The following is a 22,529-nucleotide window of genomic DNA, read 5'->3' as shown; positions in this document are numbered from 1 at the left end:
AAATTTCTTGGGTTAAAAGGGGCTATAAATGGGAAAAGTTTAAGAAGGCTTGCAATAGATCTCTTGGCAGTCAATTAAGAAAACAATTAGAAAAAAAAAAAGTAGGGAAAATTCCTAGATATAAGGATTTGGGCGGCATATTAACTCCAGTAGAACTGGGGATTTGAAGTAGTTTGGGAATTTTAGAGACTTTTGGGTCCTTTTCAGGATGATTTACCTGCATTTCTGAACATATTAGTGTTCAGATCTATCTTATGTATTAAAAGATAATAAAGTTGGGAAAGTCAGGGAAAATCTTAGAAAAAGAAGGAGAAGTCAAAAGTACTCTTTAGGTCAGGTTTACTAGGCATATAGTATTTGCAACAATGTAAAGAAAATTTTGGAAATAACATTTTATAATGGCAAGTAAATTTTATGTCTGACACTGGTAAATAACTCTGATGTGTTAAAAATTTCCCATAGGTTCAATCCTTTTTTGGTAATATGTCTTATAATACATGTTTGTTTGTTTTTTCAGTGTCTTAAAGCAATAACTTATATTTTAGTTACATATTATTTTATATGTATATAATTGTATATTGTATACATATATATAATTGTATAAATGCATATAATATATAATGTATATTATACCTGATGCCAGGATAAAAGAAGATTGAAGTCCACAAATTCTTGGAAAAATCCCTTATGAAATTGATCAATCACATCCACCACAAGGATAAAATGAAAAATGGAGTGTGCAAAGTAAGAAAGACTCGTCCCAATTAGGCACATCTAAAAAATTAAACAGAAAAAAATATGCTACAGTTTTCCATTTGAATAAATTCATTTCTACCCACCAGCTTATATAGCTCTCTGTCCATATAATTTATTATATTTTAGCATTACAATATTATAATGGGAGAGAGAAAATATATCCAGCAATCACAAAAGATGGTAGAAGTTACTACAAAATATACTTTTCATTAAATCTATTATTATATATTAAAATTGTACTATAGTGACAAAGAACTTTTACATATTACAGAAAATAGCAGAAAAGAAACTATACTTGCTAGGTGTGTGATCCTGAGCAAGTCATTCATTTCTTAATGCCCCTGTTTTGTCATCTGTAAAATAAGGATCATAATACCTATCTCTCCCAGGGTTTTGGAAGGATAAAATGAGATACTATTTATAAAGCACTTTGTAAACCTTGACTATATGGAAGCCAGTTGTTATTGTTGTTACCTCTAGCCAATTCCATGAGTCTTGCCAGTAGCTGAGGATCCCTTTCCGAATCATAGTGAACATTTGAAAGCAGAGGTGAATGAGACTAAATAACAGGAAAACCAACTATTTAAAAAAAATTAAAAAAGAATATTTTTAAGAATTATAAGCTGATTGAATTTTTTTTTTTTTGGCTCATTCCTCCACTACCTATATTTTGACTATGGCACAATGCAATTCCTTGTTCATTTGAGAGTTCTGCATTTATACTTCTTAGCTACTAATAAGGAACAACATGGTGCAGGGAATAGAGAGCAGGCCAAAATGTAAGCTCATGTAAGCTTTGACCATATGAAGTGAAACATGGCTTCCAGGAATCATTAGGTAATAAATAAATAGCCCAGCTGATCTTTGCATCTAAGTTATTGTGTTCTGGGCAACAGTTTTAGGTAGAACTTTGATAAAATGGAGAATGTGTAGAGGAGAAATATCCATTAAAATGGAGAGGAGCCTCCTGAACATGGTATATTAGAATAAATTGAAAAAACTGGGTTTGTTTGGCTTAGAAAGGAAAAGACTTAGGAGGAACATGACAACCATCTTCTAGTCCTTGAAAGGCTGTCATGGGTAAGAGGAATTGGATTGTTCTGTTCAAACTGAGAGAGTACTAAGGAGAAAAGTGGTAGAAGTGGTAAAGAAGGAATTTAAGCTTTAATACAAGGCCCACTTCCTTATAATGAAAACTAACCAGAAGAGAATGGGTGAGATCAGTACATAGCTACTTCTCTCTCATTTGAATCCTTCAAACAAAAACTAGTTGCTCGCTTGTCTTGAGGTGGGCATTCTAACCAATCCTTAACTAGAATAGGGAACAAATCTGAAATTCTGGAATTCTGTGACATAAAATTCAAATACCTCTGTTTTATATTCTAAACCTTCCAAAATATGGCAACTGCTTACTTATTCCCTCTTTATTCTCTATTACTCCATTCCATTTAATCTATGTTACCATTAAAAAAAAATCATAAAACCAGGGATTTTCTGGAGCCAGCTGGAATGGGCTTTTGAGATCTGATTATTAAATTTTCAGAAATCTGCAAACTCAACTCAGGGCTTTGTTTATTTATTTATTTATTTAATTTTTGATTATCTAGATTAAGAAAGATAGAAAAATGTTAAATACAGATTAAACTTTAAAGTATATCATATATAGAGTTTTTTTTTTTTTTTTGGTTATTATTTTTGAGAAGTGGTTGTTAAACATTTACTAACACACCTCTGGGAATAACTGTTGCCCTGTAAATGCACAGAGTACTTGTTCAACTTTTGACATTTGATCCACACTTTTCTGCACCAGGAATGACTTCTTTTTTGCCACTTATCTTACTTAAATCTTATCTATTCTATAATGTGGAACTCAATTGCTATCTTCTCCATGAAATACTAATGTTCTTCCTACCTAGTCACCTTCAGAACTCATAGAACATTTCATTTGGTAACTTCCTAATGCACTTATTTAATATTGTGTGCTAGAATTATTTGTATTATTTCATCCCAAGATTAGACTTTAAGCTCCATAAAGGCAGAAGGTTTCTTTTTCTCTATATGTCCTATGTCTCAGTCATCTTATAAACTCTTATGGGTTAAATTATCATCTAAATGTAAATGACTTCCAGAGAGTGTATTTGTATGTGTGTGAGTATGAGTGTATTTATTTTGGGATATCCGGTACTTACTTAATTGTGAACATGTTGGATCCCCTTTGTAAAAGGCAAGCTCCTTGAGAGCAGGGATTGTTTCATTTTTGTGGTTTCTCCAGCACCCAAGAGCACATAGTAGACACTTCATAAATGTGTATTTATCTAGAATTTGCACCTTTGTCAGCAGCTGAAACAGTGTCTTGCAATGATAGGCTTGCAGTAAATGTTTATTATATGAATAGATCTATTGTTGGATATCTATTCAAAGAAGACATTCTTTTCTTTATGTTATTGAGGTGGTCGCTACTGGCAAATATATATTTATAGAGTTATTTATGCCAATTTAGTTTTTTTAAAAAAAGATTTTTATTAAGCTCCTACTTATGCAGAGAACACTATGCCAGATACTGTGAGAAGTATACATTTATAACAGTAATTCTCAAACTTTTTGGTCTTAGAACCATATGCTACTTAAAAATAATTGGAGCATTCCATAAAAGCTTTAGTTTATATGAGTTATTTCTATCAACATTTACCATATTAGAAATTTAAAAGTCTTAGTATTATTATGAAAATTATTTTGATGTCATGGATCCCATGAAAGGATCTCTGGGAACTCCCAAACCACAATTTGACAACCACTGGTTTGGAGTATAGTCTTTGCACTTATGGATTTTGCTATTTCTCTTCTACATTTATATGAAAAAAAAAAAACCTAAAAACTAAAAACCACTCGGCATCTCTTAGATTTCTGTAAGTAATTAACTCAAAGTAACTGTTCAATCATGGATGTTGTGGAAGCAGTTACCCAAGTATATATGTACTATCCCTTGCTGTCATTTAGTGTCAAATGTACTATTGTACTATGAGTCTGCAATATGATGATATGAACACATATGCATACTAACAGATGATACTTCATTTGTACTGTTTTAATAAAGAAGTGTTGAAAAATACAGCTATATCCAAGCCAGCTGAGGCTATATTTCATAGTCTCATCTCTCCACACCCTTGAAAAAAATTATAGGATCTGAAATCTCATGAACTACCACTCTCTTTGAGCTCTGCCTAAGAGAAATGTTTTTTTAACCATTGATATATTGATGTACTTTTCTTTTTGTATTTGTGTTCAAACTTTACAATGCATTTTTTTTCTCAAAAGAAGAACAGGGAAGGTTTAAAACTGCTGAAAGTCTAATTACAGAGCAAGCACACCTGAAAACCAGGAAAAAGTGCTAAAGAACAGAAACACAGAACACTCCACACAAATATTTTCATTATTTCAGTGAAGCCATCAATTACATAGTATTTAACAAGGGAGAACATGATCCGGGGAGGAGTTATGATATTCCTTGCTAGTGATAATTCTGATGATAACATATTTACTTTATTATATTTTCTAATGATTTGGGGTTAGGAAAGCAATCAAAGATTGGTGGCCAGAACCGAATCAAAAGACTGAGAGCACACATCTTTGTAATGAATTGAGGATCTTACTGAGGTATCTGAGAATTAGAGAAATATCCTGGAGGTGAAACAAAGAAACAGGTGACATTCAACTCACCTCAGAAAACATGATGCAGTAACTCATAGCAGACTGGGTATGATAGATGCTAAATGACTCCACAACGGATGATGTAATGAAGTCACCCATGGATGATACTTCTGCCAACAAGGACACACTGGTGAAAAGATTGGTAGGAGGGTTGTAGAGGGCAAAATGTATAGAGATCTCCCTGGTTCTTTTATCTATCCACCCACTATTCCTTAGGTTGATCAGAACTGAGTAAGCCCTGTCCCTATAAAGTAAAAGAAATTAAAAGAAAAATATATTAAATGAAAAATGAAACACTTAAGTTTTTTTTGATCCCTACCAATTTTTTGAATCTCATAATAACATGAAATAAATAGATATAATACTGAAAAGGACTAAATCAGGTTTTCTTAAAGCCGGGAAAAGCCTTGGCCACAAAACTAAATAGATGAAATTCTCTTCTTTCCAATGCCTCCTGTAGCCACTAATTACTGGGACTCTACTAAAGGATCTATTGTTTGTTCTGTTTCCTGGTCTCCTTCTTTTAAGTATCTGAGGCTGGATGGTATGAGGTATAAGATGAAGGCAAACTCCCAAGTAATTGGTCATTAATAATGCCCCCTGCAATGCTTGCCTGCTATTCTGCAAGAGTTAAATAAAAGTTCCTTTCCTTTTTCCCAAATATGACAGCCTGAGAATACTATTATTGTTAACAAGAATAGCATATCTATGTATATGTACATGTTTATCATATATCAAGGTTCTCAAAGTAGATTACATATGTTATCTCGTTTGAAGCTGGGTCTCTATGAAGTTAATCTTATTAAGTCAATCATATTTGTATTAATAAAGTCATCAAAATAGGACAGGTTTAGATTGTATCAAATACCTTCGATGAGGATCTTGTATTTAAGATTTTTAGATAGGTAATAGAAATATTTAAGATCAAAAATCATTCTCCAGTTGACAATTGACCCAATGATATTAACAAAGATTTTCAAAAGAATAGCAAATTATCAACAACTATTTGAACCATTTCTCCAAATCACTAATAATAAGAAAAATGCAAATCAAAATAATTCTGCAATCCACAAAGTGATAAAGAGGACAAAAGATAGGATTAGTCAGTGCTGGAAGAGTTATAAAAAGATAGTCACACAAATAGACTGCTGATTGATTTATGAATTAGCATTCTGGAAAGCAATTTGAAAATGTGCTAAGAAAGTAAACTCTCTATGCTTTTTGACCCAGAGTTCCCACTGTTTAACATAAATCCTTAGGGGATTAATAATTAGAACAAAGGCTCCGAATACAATAAAATATTGAAAGGAGTAGGGTTTTTTTTTTTTTTAAGTAGCAAAGAAATGGAAACTAAGTAGATGATCATCAGTTGGAAAATTGCTAAACAAGTTAAAACAAATTAATGCAATGGAATATCATGTCCTTTAAGGAATATAATATAAACAGAAAAGTATGGGAAGATTTATATGGCCCAATACAAAAATGGAATAAGCAGAGCAATTACTACAGCAATGCAAAGGAAAGAAAAACAATAAAATAATTAAAACCTAATGCTACAAAATAATGCATTAAGCTTGGAGACAAAAATGAAATATCAGAAGGCAAAAGATCTCATCATATTTGAAAAGGAGTATAAGCATACATCATTGCATATAATATCAGACTGTCAATATGTTTAGTTTTTGCTAAAGTGCTTCCCCAGTCTTTTAAAAAAAATTTTGGCTATAAGGTATAATTCTGTGAGAGAGAAAAGAAAGAGAAATATATTGAAATGTAGTGATCTCAAGGAAAGTATAAAAATATTTTTAAAAGAATATTTTCAGACCATTTCCAGCAAGGCCTTACCTTATTATTCTTGTAGATACTTAATAATCATAATGATGATGATTATAATAACATTCTGTTATTTTATAGTACAATGGATAGAGTGCTGGGCCTGGAGTTACGAAGACCTGAGTTTAAATTAACCTCAGACACCAACTATGTAACTCTGAGCAAATTGTTTAACTTCTACTTGCCTCAATTTCTTTAATTGTAAAATGGAGATAATACTAGTACTTATTTCTCTGGTTAGGGGAGAATTTCTCAAATGAGATCATATATGCCAAAAGCTTAACACTGTGCCTGGTACATAGTAAGTACTATATAAATGTTTTTTTTTTTTTTTCCTTCCTATTCTTTTCATGTAAAATATCTCCTTTGAGCTTTACAATACTGTAAGGTAAGTTCCATGTGATTATTATTATTATCTTCATTTTAAAAATGGGAAAAGAGACTCAGAGACTCCAACTTATTTGTACATATAATCACATAACTTAAAAGTACTAGAGGTAATTTCAATCCCAAGTCTTCCTAATATAGTAGTATATCCCCTCTAAGCCACTGTTTCCAAAATTAGGGACATCTCTATACATTAGGACTATACACAAGAACCCATAAAATTCTGACATTCTTTCCCTTAACCCAGAAGAGGTGACCTTGTTTTGCCCAGATTCACGACAGATAATTTGCCATCTTCATTTTCTACTTGATCACAATGGAGGCATCTTTTGGTCTGGGTCACGTTCAGTTTTTCTGGGTCTGATTGAAGAACATTTTTATTATCTTGATTCCCAGGCTGATGTACAAGAGAAGAAAATTCAACAGGAATTGTAAATTGTCCGGTGAACTTGAAAAGAAAGAAATCAGTAAGAAGGAGAAAATCAATGCATTTTTTTTAAGAACCAAAATTTGATCTTGTAGCTTGAAAATAGTGTTGACATAAGATATATGAAATACTATGAAACAGCACATCCTATTTTTCTCTCCACATATATCATGGTTCTCAAAAAATTTACCTATATTTGTGTATTATATGTCTATATGAACATACATGTATACACTATCTTTATCTATATCGATGCCTGTGACTATATCAATACCATCTATCTATTTGTCTATATCTCTAACTCTGCCTCTGACTCTTTTTATATATACTCAATCAATAAATCATGTATGTCTTTTTTCTATGCCTATGTCTATGATCTTTGCCTATGCTTTGTCAGGGGGAAAATATTCTGCCACTGCAATGATAATAGCCCTTGGAGTTCTCTCCAAGAATTCTGCAAAGTAATTACCCAAAAGCTGCACACTTGACTCTATAATAAGGAGCATATTAACTGGGACCAACCTCAGACAGGTTACCAGTTACACTCTTATTACAAAGAGAGATGCAAATGCTGAACTTTTTGTATTTTTAAATCTAGTTTTCTGAATTTGTTTAAAGGATTAGATTTACTCTTTCTGGATTTCATTTTCCTTACAAATTATAGAGAGTTAGATAAGATAGCTGATATTTATATAACACTTTTTACATATGTTCTCATTTGAACATTATGGCAGTCTATGAGATTGGTTCTTTTTAAATCAGATTTACTAAGGGTTTGTCTATTTTGTTGGTTTTTTCATAGAACCAACTCTTAGTTTTATTAATTAATTCAATAGTTTTTTTACTTTCAATTTTATTGATCTCTCCTTTTATTTTTAGAATTTCAAGTTTAGTGTTTGACTAGGGGTTTTTAATTTGTTCCTTTTTTAGCATTTTTAGTTGCAAGCCCAATTATGAGATTGGTTCTAAAGATATTTTCCATCATATCAATAAGAAAACTAAAGCTTGGAATAGTTAAATGATTTGCCCTAAGACACATAACCTGTAATTGTCAAAGTCAAGTTTTGAACTCTGGTTTTCCTGAATTCAAATTTGGCATTCTAACCACTAGACCACCTTGTCTTCTATGCTTTAGACCAATGGTTCTCCAAGTATGATTTGAGATTACCCAAGATTCTGTCAGGGTGTCCATAAAGCCAAAATTATATTCATAATAACAACATAAGACTTAAATTCTAATACTGCAAATGTTGATAGATATTACCTATGTTAAAGAAAACTCAATGAGGGCTTTACATAATTTTTAAGGTTACAAAGGGGTCCTGAAACCAAAAAATCTAATAATTTCTAAGTTTTCATACAGTATTAACATCCCACCATCTTTGTTCTGCATTTTAAGAAATATAAATTAAAAGAATCCAAGTAGAATTATAACATAAAAGATAAGAAAGGTAATCAATCTCCTACAAATTTGTTAACTGTATCAGAGACTGATTAACAAAAACATTCTTTTCTTTTCAGCCAGACTCTTAGTTTGGGCTCAGATTGTTTATCCAAAAGGTTGATCCTTCACTGAGTCATCTAGACAATTATAATTTAACTTAATTTAATTTTTTTGAAACAAATGTTAGCATTTCACCACACATAAAACATTATGACTAACCTTTAGCTGTCTAATTACTGAAGTACCTATCAGATGGCATTTCCCTCCAAGGGGTCCAAACTAAAAACAAATTCAGAAGAAACACTCAGTTTATTAAATTGACTGCCAGTAGTAAATAGTAGTGCAATAACCAAAAAGTAATCAGAAGATCTTAAAGCTATTGTAGAGATTAGATATTCTGTATAATATTTAGATTACAGGTCAGAATTTTATCAGGCTCACTCAGCACCCCAAAGAAAATGTCAACTTTCCCATAAAACTTGAAAGGGGTGAGATAAGGGGCAGTGATCTTCTAAAGTGCACTAACTGAAAGTGATTCCTTTTCATCTTTGACTTCAATTGCTCATCAAAATGCTTTTATAAAAGGGGAAGAGATTAGAAGTGAAAATTAAGGAAACACACAAAAGTAAATGTGCTACTAAAGAAGAAGTTAGAGAAGTTTCTAAAGTAAATCTCATGACCACATTATAGCTGTAATATAACCGCTATACGTTTTGTAGGTTACATGATGTTTTTCTGAGACCATATTCTAAATGCAGGAACAATTGCTTAGACCATTTCTAATTTCCTCATCTAACATCTTATTTGGATTTAATAGGTTTGTTTTAAAGTCTTCTCTCTCCCTCACCTTTCATAAACATTCAGTTATGAAGTTTTGACAATTCTTCCTCTGAAATATCTATAACTTTTCTCCTCTTTTTCCCTCTCCATGGCTGCTGAAATAGTTCAAACTGTTATTACCTAGAATTTGGACTCCTGAAACAGTTATCCCATTTCCTATCTCTCCTTCCTCCAACCTAACAGTTCTACCAAAATAAACTTCTTTATACTTAGATCTACAGTAAGTACTTGCAAGTACTTAACAAATGGCTGTTGAATGAATGATTGACTGATTAGCTGTTGGCATGAAATTTCCAGAGTATACTTAATTTTTGAATTTTCCTGGCTTCACATATTGATAAGGAAATGAATTCCAGAACATTTTCTGCTGAGACAAAGACTATTTATCAGTTCTGATATGTATACTACTAGGAAAATCTAAAGAGTGTTGAGTTTGTTTTAAAACAGAAAGAATCCTGGTTTAAAATTATTAGTGGAAGAACCATTACAGAATTGTTCCAACTATAAGTTTTGGTCAAGTCAATGAATATTCACATAATTCCAACCCTGTAGCCACTAAAAATATGAGAGCAAAAGACAAACTTAAAGCTGCACTAAGATTTGGGGGACATCATGTATTTTTTTAAAAAAAGCATCTGCTTCTGAAAAATTTATAATCTTACTGGGAACATATAACTTATATACATGAAGCAATTTAACAAAAATATATAAAAATTCAAGGTTGATTTTTCACTCAACTATGACTTAAAGTGTCAGAGTCTATTAAGATGCAAAAGATAAAAATAATCTGCCCAGTCACACATCTAATAAGTATCAGAAAAAGAATTTGAATTCAGCTCTTCCCAACTCCAAATGCAGGAATATATTCCTTAGAGAGCAAAACGAATACAATATCATTCCAAGCTAAAACTGTGTGATACAGGTAATAAATGTTATCACCAAATTAAATTCACTCCAGTAAGCATTAAGTAACTGCTATGTGCAAGGCACTATATTATGTGCTAGAATTACAACAAAATGAACAAAAAAATTTCGTTCCACAGAGAGCTTACATTTTCATGCAGATATACATTATCTATATAGATAAGCAATTATAAAGCATAATACCAAGAAGATGCAAAGAAATATGAAGGGAAGCACTAGCAACATTTTTATTTATTTTTTTATTGTTTTTTGATTGTTTATCATATCTGACTCTGTGTGACTCCATTTGAGATTTTCTTGTAAAGATATAGGAATAGTTTGCTATTTCCTTCTCTAGTTCATTTTATAGATGAGAAAACTGAGGCAAACAGGGTTAAGTGACTTGCCCAGGGTCACACTAATATTTGAAGCCTGATTTGGGCTCCTGACTCCAGGGCTGGCATTCTATCCACTGTGCCACCTAGCTGCCCAAACTAGAAACTGATAGAAACTGATTGCCAAAGGAGAGCTAATATATAGATATAGTATAATTATCATCATCATCATCATCAAATTCAGCATAATTTTCATTTATGTAATTCTTTTTTTAAATTCTTAAAATACATTAATTCATTGTTAAAGTTATCATTAACTCTGATAGGTGGATGTTATCATCCCATTTTACAGATAGCAAGATCAGTACCCAAAGATGTTAAAGTGACTTGTGACAGAAACAGATTTTGTTCCTACATCTTCCTGATTCCAAGTCTAATACTCTTTCTATAGCATAATAATTAATACCTCTAGACCTACATTTTAAAGTTATTGACAGATATGCAATACTGACTTTCTGAATCTACATTGTTCATACACATAACAAAAGTTAATACAGTATTAGTCATACTGCAAAGGGTATGGATACAAATATTTTCATAAGGAAAGAAGGGTTAATGAAGTGGGAAAATCAAAAATATTGGTAGGAAAACAAAGATTTATAGATATAGAGACACAGTAATACAAAGTTATCAAGAATCTAGTTTCATAGTTTCCATGTTCGATAAGTATGCTGAATTTAAAACAGTTCTAACGATCAAAAATTATAAATTCAGAGGTAGCTTAGTTAAGAAGCATAGAAGAGCTTTTCTACCTGAGTCTCTGGCATATTAATACTATGTTTATCCCAGTATAGGCCATCCAATAAAGTTGTCAAACTCCAATTCCACCAATCATCAGCATTCTTCACTTCAATGAAAGAGTTTCTGGCATTTCTGTTTTTAAAAAAATAATTTGGCATCAATAATTATAATTATGACAATGAAAGATCACCTACACACACAAACACATTCCTTTTCTGTCTTGATCATTCACAAAAAGGACGTTTATCAGAATAAAGCTTGAATTAAGATCAGAGGTAACTCTAAAAGCTTGATCTGGATTATACCATCTAATGAGCTATATCTTATATTTAGTAGGTTTCTATAGCATCTTTTATCCAAAGTACTTACTCAATATGAATGAAAATGTGAAAGTAACTTTTAAAAAATTATTTTTAAAATCATGGACAAAAAGGACAAGATAAGGAGAGGAGACAAAGACAAAGCATCCAAATGTCAAGGATTTGGAGAAAAATGTAAGAATAAAGAAATGTAACAAATTTCCAGCCCTAGAAAGTCATGAAATGTAGTAATAATATCTTAGGGAATACACCAAGAAAGTTTGCTCACTTTCTCTTTCTAATGATTTCACTAAAATAGTGAGGAGAAGGTCGTGACATTCAAAGACTGGATATAGAGGGCACAAACGATTATCTTAAATAATTTGAAGGACTATCATGAGGAAGAGATTTGTCATAAATTGCTTTAGAATGTAGTACTCTGAACAAATGTTAAATGTACACTTGTCAAAGAGAATATCTTAAGAAGAACTCACACAGGGCAAAGACATTCTCATGGTTTCTCTTAAGAACTTTAAAATTCGATCAGTGGACTAGATTAGGTTCATAGGACAAAATAAGTCAATGACCATAGTAATCTAGTGTTTGACAAACTCAAAGACCTCAGTTTTGTGGATAAGAACTTATTATTTGACAAAAATCAAAATTAGAATGGCAGGAACTAGGCACTGATCCACACCTAACACCTTATACCAAGATAAGGTCGAAATGAGTTCATGATCTAGACATAAAGAGTGATAGTATAAGCAAATTAAGAGAACAAAATATAGTTTACCTCTGAGATCTGTGGAGAAGGAAGGAATTTGTGATCAAAGAAAAACTGGAGTTCATTATTGGACACAAAATAGATAATTTTGATTATATTAAGTTTAAAAAATTGTACAAACAAAACCAATGAAGATGAGAAGGGAAACAATAAACTGGGGAAAAAAAAATTTACATTCAAGAGTTCTGATAAAGGAATCATTTCTAAAATATATAGAAAATTGATTCAAATTTATAAGAATTCAAGCCATGCTTCAATTGATAAATGGTGAAAGGATATGAATAGACACAATTTTCAGATGCAAAAATTGAAACCACTTCTAGCCATATGAAAAAATGCTCTAAATCACTATTTTTTATTGCCATAAAATATAAATTTTTATTGCCATAAAAATAAAAATTAGGCAATAAAAATAAAGCCTAAAAGTATGTTTAAATCTATATTCATAATTCATGAGTTCTCTCTCTGGAGGCAGAAATCATTTTTCCTGAATACTTTGGAACTATCTTTGGTCATTGTCATGATCAAAGTAGTCAAGTATTTGACAGTTGATTATCCTTACAATATTGCTGGAACTATGTCCAAAGGGCTATCATACTGTCTATCCCTTCTGATCCAGATGTGTTTCTACTGAACTTATATCCCAAAGAGATCTTAAAGGAGGGACAGGGACATACATGTGCAAGAAGAATGTTTGTGGCAATCCTTTTTGTAGTGACAAGAAACTAGAAACTGAATGGATGACTATCAGTTGGGGAATGGCTGAGTAATTTATGGTATATGAATGTTATGGAATACTATTGTTCTGTAAGAAACCATCAACAGGGTGAATACAGAGAGGCTTGGAGAGATTTACATGAACTGATGCTGAGTGAAATGAGCAGAACCAGGAGATTATTGTACACAGCAACAACAAAACTATACAATGATTAATTCTGATGCATGTGGCTCTTTTCAACAATGAGATGATTCAGGACAGCTCCAATGATCTTGTGATGAAGAGAGCTATCTGAACCCAGAGAGGAGACTGAATATGAAACTGAATATGGATCACAACATAGCATTTTCACTCTTTTTGTTGTTGTTTGCTTGCATTTTGTTTTCTTTCTTAATTTTTTTCCTTTTTGATCTGATTTTTCTTGTGCAGCAAGATAATTGTATAAATCTGTATACATATATTGGATTTAACATTTTTTAACTAAAGCTTTTATTTACAAAGCATGTGCATGGATAATTTTTCAACACTGACCCTTGCAAAACCTTCTGTTCCAAATTTTCCCCTCCTTCCCCCCACACCATCTCCTAGATGGCAGGGAGACCAATACATGTTAAATATAACATATATTTTAACATATTTAACATATATTGGATTAATTGCCATCTAAGGGAGGGGGTTGGAGGAAGGCAGGAAATTTGGAACACAAGGTTTTACAAGGATTAATGTTCAAAAATTATCCACGCAAATGTTTTGAAAATAAAAAAGCTTACTAAAAAGAAAAAAAGAACTTTAAAATTGATTGAATGACATGGAAGATACTGGTTTAGGACAGTACAGCATAGCATGTTCTCATTAGAGAAGGTGTGGTGCTCTATAAGCAAAGCAGAATTAAAGTAGCTCAGAAGAAATGTAAAATGTGCAAAATTAGATACACACCACCCAAGTATTATATGAACTATTTGTGCCTGATGTGTGATAGAGCATTCTAAGCTCATATTAATCTGATCAGCCACAGTTGGACATGTTGTAACTTGATTCTAACATAGTGATGTTATTTTGGTCCTCTTTGAGAATAAAGAACAACCACCAAGCAGTACTCTGAACAATGGATGGAGGTTTCAAGGTAATATTTATTTTTTAAAAATTATTTTATTCAATATTTTCTAATTACATGTAAAATAATTTTTAACAATCATGCTTTAAAATTTCAAGTTCCAAATTCTTTTCCTCCATCACTTCCTGCCCTTCTTCTTGAGAAGGCAAGCAGTTTGATTTTGATTATACATGGGAGGTCATGCCAAATATATTTCCATATTAGTTATACTGCAAAAGAAGACAAAATTAGGCAATAAAAATAAAGCCTAAAAGTATGTTTAAATCTATATTCATAATTCATGAGTTCTCTCTCTGGAGGCAGAAATCATTTTTCCTGAATACTTTGGAACTATCTTTGGTCATTGTTATGATCAAAGTAGTCAAGTATTTGACAGTTGATTATCCTTACAATATTGCTGTTATTATGCACAATAATTTTCTGATTCTTCTTACTTCACTTTGCATCAGTTCTTATAGGTCTTCTAAGGTTTTTCGGAAATAATTTTCTTGTCATTTTTTAATAGAAGACTATTATTCCATTATTAATCATACACCACAACTTAGCCATTCCCCAATTGATGAATATCCTTTCAATTTCCAATTCTTTGCCACCATAAAAAGAGCTTCTATGAATATTTTTTGTAAAAATAAGTTAATTTCCTTTTTCTATAATATCTCTGGTCTACAGACCTCATAGTGGTATTGGTAGGTTAAAAGATATGCATATATTTATAGCCCTTGGGGTATATTTCCAAATTATTCTCCATAACTCCAATAACAATGAATTAGTATTCCAATTATTCCTGATCCCCTTTAGCACTTGTCATTTTGCTTTTCTGTCTGTGTGAAGTAGTATCTCAGAGATGTTTAAATTTGAATTTCTCTAACCAGTAATGATTTTTTCATATGAATATTGATAGTTTTGATTTCTTTTTCTTCAAACTGCCTCTTCATATCCTTTGAGTGTTTCTCACCCGAGGAGTGGTTCTTATTTTTATAAATTTAGCTCAGTTCTCTATATAATTGAGAAATCAGGTTTTGATCAGAGAAACTTGCAATTTCCCCCAATTTCCTGTTTTCTTACTATTTTTTAGTTTCATTAGTTTTGTTTGGACAAAAGCCTTTTAATTTCATGCAATAAAAGTATCCATTTTATATCACTTGCTGCTTTTTGAATCTTGGTTGGTCATTTATCCATTGATCTAATAGTTTATTAAAAATTTTTGTACTGATATTCATTAGTGAAATTGGTTACATTCACAGTTTTGATTATTTACTGTTCATTTTGCTCCATTCTATTTTCTTTTGTTTAATCTTCCTACCTTTTATCTTGTACCTCCTTTAAAGTCTGTTTTGCTTCTGACCACTGCTTTCTTTTATCTGCCTGCTTATCACTCCCTCTTTATTTTTTTCTTACTCCTCAATTTTCCTATAAGATAGATCCTATTATCAATTAAAAGAGAGAGAACATATGTGTATATGTGAGAGAGAGAGAGAGAGAGAGAGAGAAAGAAAAAAGAGAGAGAAAAAGTGTGTAATTTCCCTCTTTGAACCAATTTAGAGGTGAGTGAGGTTCAAGCATTGCCTAGTCCCCTATCTCCCACCATATATATTTAATTCTAGAGGTAATAATGAGTCAATGGAATTTACTGAATAATGGATAGTGAGTAGGGAGGGTAACATATTCAGAAATGTACTTTAGATAGATCACTTTGGCAACCAGGAAGTGAATGAACTGGAGAGAAAGGAGATCTGACAGAGGGAAAATAACTAACAGTTTGTTATAGTAATCCAGGTACGAGATGATGAGGTCCTGACCCAGAATGCCAGCTGAATAAATGGAGAGAAAGTACAAATATGAGAGCTATTTTGAAGGTAGAAGTAACAGAATTTTGTAAAGGATTGAATGGGGCATTGTGAGTAATGAGGAAGTGAACATGACACCTAAGATGCAAGTTTGGAACATAGGGAAAATATCAATGCCCTACTCAGAAAGAAATTTAGAAATGGGAGGCTTTGATGATGGTAGATAATGAGTTGGCTTTTAGATATGCTGAGTTTAAAATGTCTAGAGGACTTTGAGTTCAAAATACCCAAGAGAGATTTGATAACATGAGACTAGAGGTCAAGAGTAAAGTTAAAGCTAAATAAATTGATATGAAAACCATTGGCATGGAAATGATTAATCTATAAGAATTGATTAGCTCACCAAATGAGACAATAAAGAGGGAGAAGAGTGCCATGGAAAAACCTTTAGAGAGATAATCATAGCCATTGATTCTTACCTGGATAAAAATTAAGCAAAAGAAACTGAGAATTGTGAGACAGGTAGGAGGAGAACCAGTGAAGAGTAGTGTAATGAAATCCTAGAGAGGAAAGAGTAGCCAGGAAAAGAAGGTCAAATATTTCAGAGGCTAAAACGAATGAGCACTAAGAAGAGTCTCTTATATATGAAAATCAAGAGATCCTTGGTAACTTTGAAAGGATTATTTCAGTTGAATGATGAGATCAGAAGCCAGACTGCATAAAATTTAGGAGTTAAAGGGAAAGTAGAGCACCAGATACTGAATGTAGATGGTTTCCTCAAGGATATTAGCCATTAAAGAGAAGAGAGATAGAGACCAAAAGCTAATGGAGAATGCTAAGATCAAGTTAGGGATTTTTTAAGGATGGGAGAGACAAGGTCATGTTCAACTTTAGCAAGAAGCAGCTGGTAAATGAAGATTAAAGATACAATAAATAGCTGAGGGGGTGATTAGCCAAATAAGCCATGATGTCATCAAAGGTAAATATACAGGATTCACCCTTAGCAGAGAGAAGAGCATCTGTTTATGTGACACAGATTGGAGGAGGAAGGTGACAGAAAACACCTCTATATTCAGTTATTGATCTAGTTTATTATTCTTTTATGGTCATTCACTCCCATGCTCTTTCTCTCCTCTTTTGCCCTTAATTTGACAAAGAATATTTATTTGGATGTAGGATGTTCTATTGCTACTTTTCCAGCAGTGTTATTTTACTACATGCCTGTGATTCAAATAAATTATGTTGTTGATTAGATTCAGCAAATGCATTGGCTGAGGGAGGTGGTGAGCTAAGATTTTAAGCAGATGAAATTACATTTTAAATTGGGGTAGCTTTTCTGGGGTGACATGTAGAAAGATGTGCTATTACTACACTTTTGTAAGAAAGAAATAGTCATAGATCTGAAAAACTGGGGGAAATATTGCCAGAATTTGTGATTTTAATGCTTTGTTCAAAATCTCCCCTTTTCAAATTTTGAATAAAATTTTTAACTTTCTGCTTAGAAAATTATAGGGTGACAGCTTAATCAAATAAAATAATATAGAAAAATGTTGTTGATTTTTATATCTTCTTTGGTTGCAAAGTGGTTATCCTATGGAGTAAAAGGGACTTATAAGATACAAACCTGTTATGTTTTTTTGTGAGTATGGGCAAAACTAAGGATGCTTCTTGATTCTTATTTCATAAACTAAATTCACACAGATGTAAATTATCATGCCAAAATAAGTAGATAAATTTTGATGAGGAAGTAAAGAGACATACTAATATAGAACCCATCACAAAGAAAGACCAAAGAACAGAAGGCTGTTGCTTAGGACGCCACTGTCCTAGAGATGACTGGGATCTCCTGATAAGCTCATCAGGACTATGTGCTGCCAAGGAGAAGTAAAGATCAGGATGCTTTCCTTGTGGGAATTTGTCTATTTTTAATTTATTCTTGTTAATTAGGCATTGGGTTGAGTTATTTTTATAGTACTGAAACATAAGTGCTATAAGATGTGAATGTAATACATTTTAAAATTATACAATCTTTTAAAAATAATATTTAAAATGTAGAGCCCATTATATTTCTGGGTTCTATGGAAAAACTCAAGTCATCACCATTACCATGCCTACATAATTCTGAAATTAATGCAAGGCCCAGATTTGGCCTAAGGCCCACAATTTCCCCAACCAGGCAGTGTATTTAATGTCTTAAATTTAGTTTCAAAGAATAGAACCATAGAATTTTAGAGATCCTATGGTTCAAGCCCCTGTATTTTACTGATGGGGAAACTGAGGCCTAGAGATATTAAATAATTTGTGAAAAATTACAGAACTAGTGTCTCAGTCTGGGGTGGAGGAGGAATTTATGATGTAAGCATAAGAACATTTGTCACTGCATCAGGACATTTAGGTCCCAATTTCAGTTTTGTTGCTCCACAAAAATGTAACCATGGATATGTGTCTGACCCTACTCCAGCCCCAGTTTTCATATTTGTAAAATAGGAGAAACCTGTCTCATAGATATTATGAGGAAAATTCTTTGTAAACCTTAGAGTGTTATATAAATTTAAATAGTTATTGGCAGGTTCTTTACACTCTCCCAACATGGGCCTAAAAGACACCAGTGACAGGGATTTGGCCTGTGATTTCACTGGCATAAGAAACTCAGAGAAGAAAATTCCTTTCTTCAATGCAGATCAACACCTGTTCTGCATCTCCTAGTAGGTAACAAGATGGGACAGTGGATAGAGCCCTGCCTTGAAGTAAGGAAGTTTTATTATTCACTCATTTCAGTCATGACCACCTCTTTGTGACCCTATCTGGGATTTTCTTAGCAGAGATACCAGACTGGTTTGCCATTTCCTTCTCTAGCCCATTTTACAGATGAGAAAACTGATCCAAACAGGGTCATACAATTTATAAGCATCTGAGGCTGGATTTCAATTCAGGAAGATGAGTCTTCTTGACTCCAGGCCCAATGTTCTATGCACAAATCCAACCTCAGAAACTTACTAACTGTGTGATCTTATTAAGTCACTTAATTTCAATTTCTGCAACTATAAAATGGGGATAATTATAATAACTACCTCCAAAGGTTGTTGTATCAAATGAGATTTTCTTTTAAAAAATTGTTGGCAAATAATAGTTGTTATAGAAATACTAGCTATTTATTATTATTATTATTTTATTATTCTAGTTTTACATTACTTCCTAGAGTACTGAGAGATTGCTTCTTGTCCTACATCATATAGACATTATGGATCAGAAGTCAAGACTTGAATTCAGATCTGTTAAACTTTAAGGCTACCTTGCATTCTCCCTCTTCTTCTCTCCCTCTCTCTCTGTCCTTCCCTCTCTCTCTCCTTTTCCCTCCCTCTCCCCCCTCTGTCTGTCTATCTCCCTCTCTTATATGAGGCTGTCTTTCTTAATGAATTTATGAATTATTTATTATAAGAGTAAAGTTAAAGGACCAAAGGATATTCTGGTCATGAGTATATTAACAAGATTCATCTAGAATGCTAAGCAATGCTAAGACTTGCATAAAATAATGGATGTTGATGTTTCAAGGAGATTATATACTGTAGGGAGAAAAAAATCTAATGCAAACATTTCAGTTTAAGTTTTTGATATATAAATATTCCTACCTGAAGGCAGGCCCTTAGGGGCTTAAGGAGCTATTAAAATAGTTTAGGACTAGATCTAGCCAAATCTTGGAGTTGCTGTGGGAAATAAGTCAGATACCAATCCACAACTCTCAAAGGAGGCCCAAGAATCTGCACCATTAATCTGAGAACATTAGGTATATGTGCACCTTAGACATTTTACAAATATTATCTCAGCTGGGAAATTACTCATTTTAATATCAAAAGGTTACAATTTAGATTAAATATCTGTCCAGTGATGCTGATTTATGAAACATGAGATAAAAAATAAACTAGCAGGGCCCATTTTCAAAGGATTTTTTTTCCCTCCTTTCCAGTTTGTTTTTAATTTCTTTTCAAAGATTTGAATTAAAACATTGTTCTCTTGATCTACACACTAGCGCCATCTATTGGTACCAGGTGCCTGAAGACTACAGATAACCATTCTTCCAGGGCTCAAGTGCTAAGTTGATCATTGATGGAGACTGCCAGTATTTTTTTGCAAAAGGGGAGCCAGATCTGCACAGTTAATTTCACTAGTGGAATGTTTATAAATAGCGAGTTTGATTTACAAAGTTACTTGATAGCCTCAAAGGACTTATTTAGTCAAGATATAGAAAATTCACGTTGTTAGCTAGTCATAAAAGTAACAAGTATGTAGACTGGGATCAGCCATTATTTGGCTATATCATTTCTCAGAGAAGAATTAAAAATAAATATTTGATGAAATATTTTATTTAACTGATAAAATTTGCAAAAAATGCAACAATTATTTGTATCAAAAATTTAGAAAGAAGACCTCCATTAATGAAAGTCAGCTAAATGCTAACTTGACTGAGGAGGCCAGGATATCTTGTACTTAATAGTACTCTCGTTCCCATACCTAATCATGTATGTAGAACTTATACCTTCTGAGGCATACCCATACAGCAAATATTTTTTAACTTTGTTTTATATCATATACTCTTGGAGCAATCTTGTTAAATTTAGAAACCCTTTCTCAGAATAATGTCAAGTATAATATAAAATCCATAGAATGGCCACAGAAATTAATCATATAGAAATTTATCAAAATAATTTTTAAAAAAATTTCATAGAAATAGAAGTTTTGTGATTTATTGAAAGAGCACATATGCGAGTTCAAATCGGTCCTACTTCTGCAATTATGGGAAAGTCATTTTACTTTATTGTCCCTTATATTCATCAACTGTTAAATGAGGGGATTAGACTAGGTGATCTCTAAGATCTCTTCCAGTTTTAATATTCCATAGATCGCTAAGTCTATTGTCCTTGTGCTTCTGTTAGCTTGAAAACTTGCTAAAGTTGATCAATCCATTAAGTCATCCTGGATTCAATGTTGGATTGTTTCACCCATGGAATAACAGCAAATGTTTTAGCTTTTCCATAAAGAAAAGTGAGTGCAAAGGCTGGCATTGTCACCTAGTATCATGTATTTAGTCATGGAAGGGATCTTGTAGGCTATTCAGTCCAATTACTTCACTTTAATAATATAATAGAGGTTTGAGAATGAACTGGCATTTAAGGATTTGTAGAACAGAGAGAAATCCAACCAAGACATGAAAAGTACTTTGCCTATTGTCTGATACATAGTAGGTACTTAATAAATGCTTGCACTTTTCTTTTTCTCTTTCCTTCTCCCTCTCCCTCCCTTTAGCCTTGAGAGATAATAGTGATTTGAGACAGAAGGTAGACTTGAATCATACATGGGAAACTAATTAAATATCTTTTCTTGAAAGACATACACAATTCATGTGAGAGAAACCAAAAGGAAAGACTGGGGTCCTCAAGAACAGCAAAAGAAGACATAATTGATGTCAACCTCCACAGCTTATATTTAAATAGAATCAGAAAAATTCAATGGCCTAGGAGCAACAGGCAAAAAGAGAAAATGAGAGACTAGAAAGAGTGTGCAAAAAGAGAGCTATGAGTCTATTAAAAAAAGGGAGAGGTCAAGGAGGGCCATCAGCCCCCTGTGGGCTATTCTAGATTGAAACTACTAGTTGTGGCCACATCATTGTGGACAATACAAAAAAGATCTGCTCTTTCTCCAAATTCTTCAACTTTTGTTCCCATTTTGCCTATCCCACAACTCACACTGTTGTTGCTTTAAAAAAAACAATCAACCTAAACATTTCCTTTGACTTTTGCCTCAAACATATAGAAGCCAGAGGTTAGCTAGAGATAAATTTAAGATAGGGCAGAGAACTAAATCTCTGCCTAAACATTAGGAATTTTCCTAACTGGGCTCTTGGAGCAATTGTTAACATATTTTCAACTTTTATCTAACAAAAATTCCATAAGTAGCAGGGAAGGCAATTACATGGACCTGAGGGATCATTACATTGCTCCTTAGGTTTAAAAAAAACAACAACCAAACAACTATTTGCTGTAACATGAGTAACTGAATAAATCTCCAGAGATAAGGGGATGGGAAGGAAAGAGTTCTGATGAGTACCAGCTGGTCAACTGTACCTCCCACAGTAACACTCACAATCATAATGCTTATACACTAAGAAAACTGAAGTTATATAGACAGTAATTAAAAGAGATAGGACTGTAACCCCATAGGTTTTCTGGCTTCAAATATAATATTTCATTTGCTATCATTAGTCATGTGACTCTCTGAATCTCACTTTTCTCATCTTCAATATTGGTATAAGAATGTCTGGAAATACTATATAAATATGAACTACTATCCTATCCCAGATTCCTGGGATCCAAGCCATTTTGGATACTTTTCATTTAC

At 32.6% G+C, this 22,529-nt stretch overlaps 1 protein-coding gene across 1 annotated transcript in view; it reads right to left on the bottom strand.

Moving 5' to 3' along the window:
• The window catches only part of PKD1L1 (polycystin 1 like 1, transient receptor potential channel interacting), a 146,639-nt gene that overhangs the window by 12,245 nt on the left and 111,865 nt on the right, over positions 1 to 22,529 (bottom strand). Inside the window, exons 37-42 of the mRNA XM_051970617.1 lie at positions 11,446 to 11,566; positions 8,775 to 8,834; positions 6,942 to 7,132; positions 4,474 to 4,708; positions 1,231 to 1,335; positions 634 to 774 (exon numbers count right to left, since the gene is read on the bottom strand). Coding sequence (XP_051826577.1) covers positions 634 to 774; positions 1,231 to 1,335; positions 4,474 to 4,708; positions 6,942 to 7,132; positions 8,775 to 8,834; positions 11,446 to 11,566 — 853 coding nt within the window. The remainder of the gene's footprint in view (positions 1 to 633; positions 775 to 1,230; positions 1,336 to 4,473; positions 4,709 to 6,941; positions 7,133 to 8,774; positions 8,835 to 11,445; positions 11,567 to 22,529) is intronic.

This window comes from Antechinus flavipes, chromosome 1 (assembly GCF_016432865.1).
Source record: "Antechinus flavipes isolate AdamAnt ecotype Samford, QLD, Australia chromosome 1, AdamAnt_v2, whole genome shotgun sequence".
NCBI lineage: Eukaryota > Metazoa > Chordata > Mammalia > Dasyuromorphia > Dasyuridae > Antechinus > Antechinus flavipes.
Note: the sequence above shows the minus strand (reverse complement) of the source record. Positions and strands in the feature narration are given on the sequence as shown.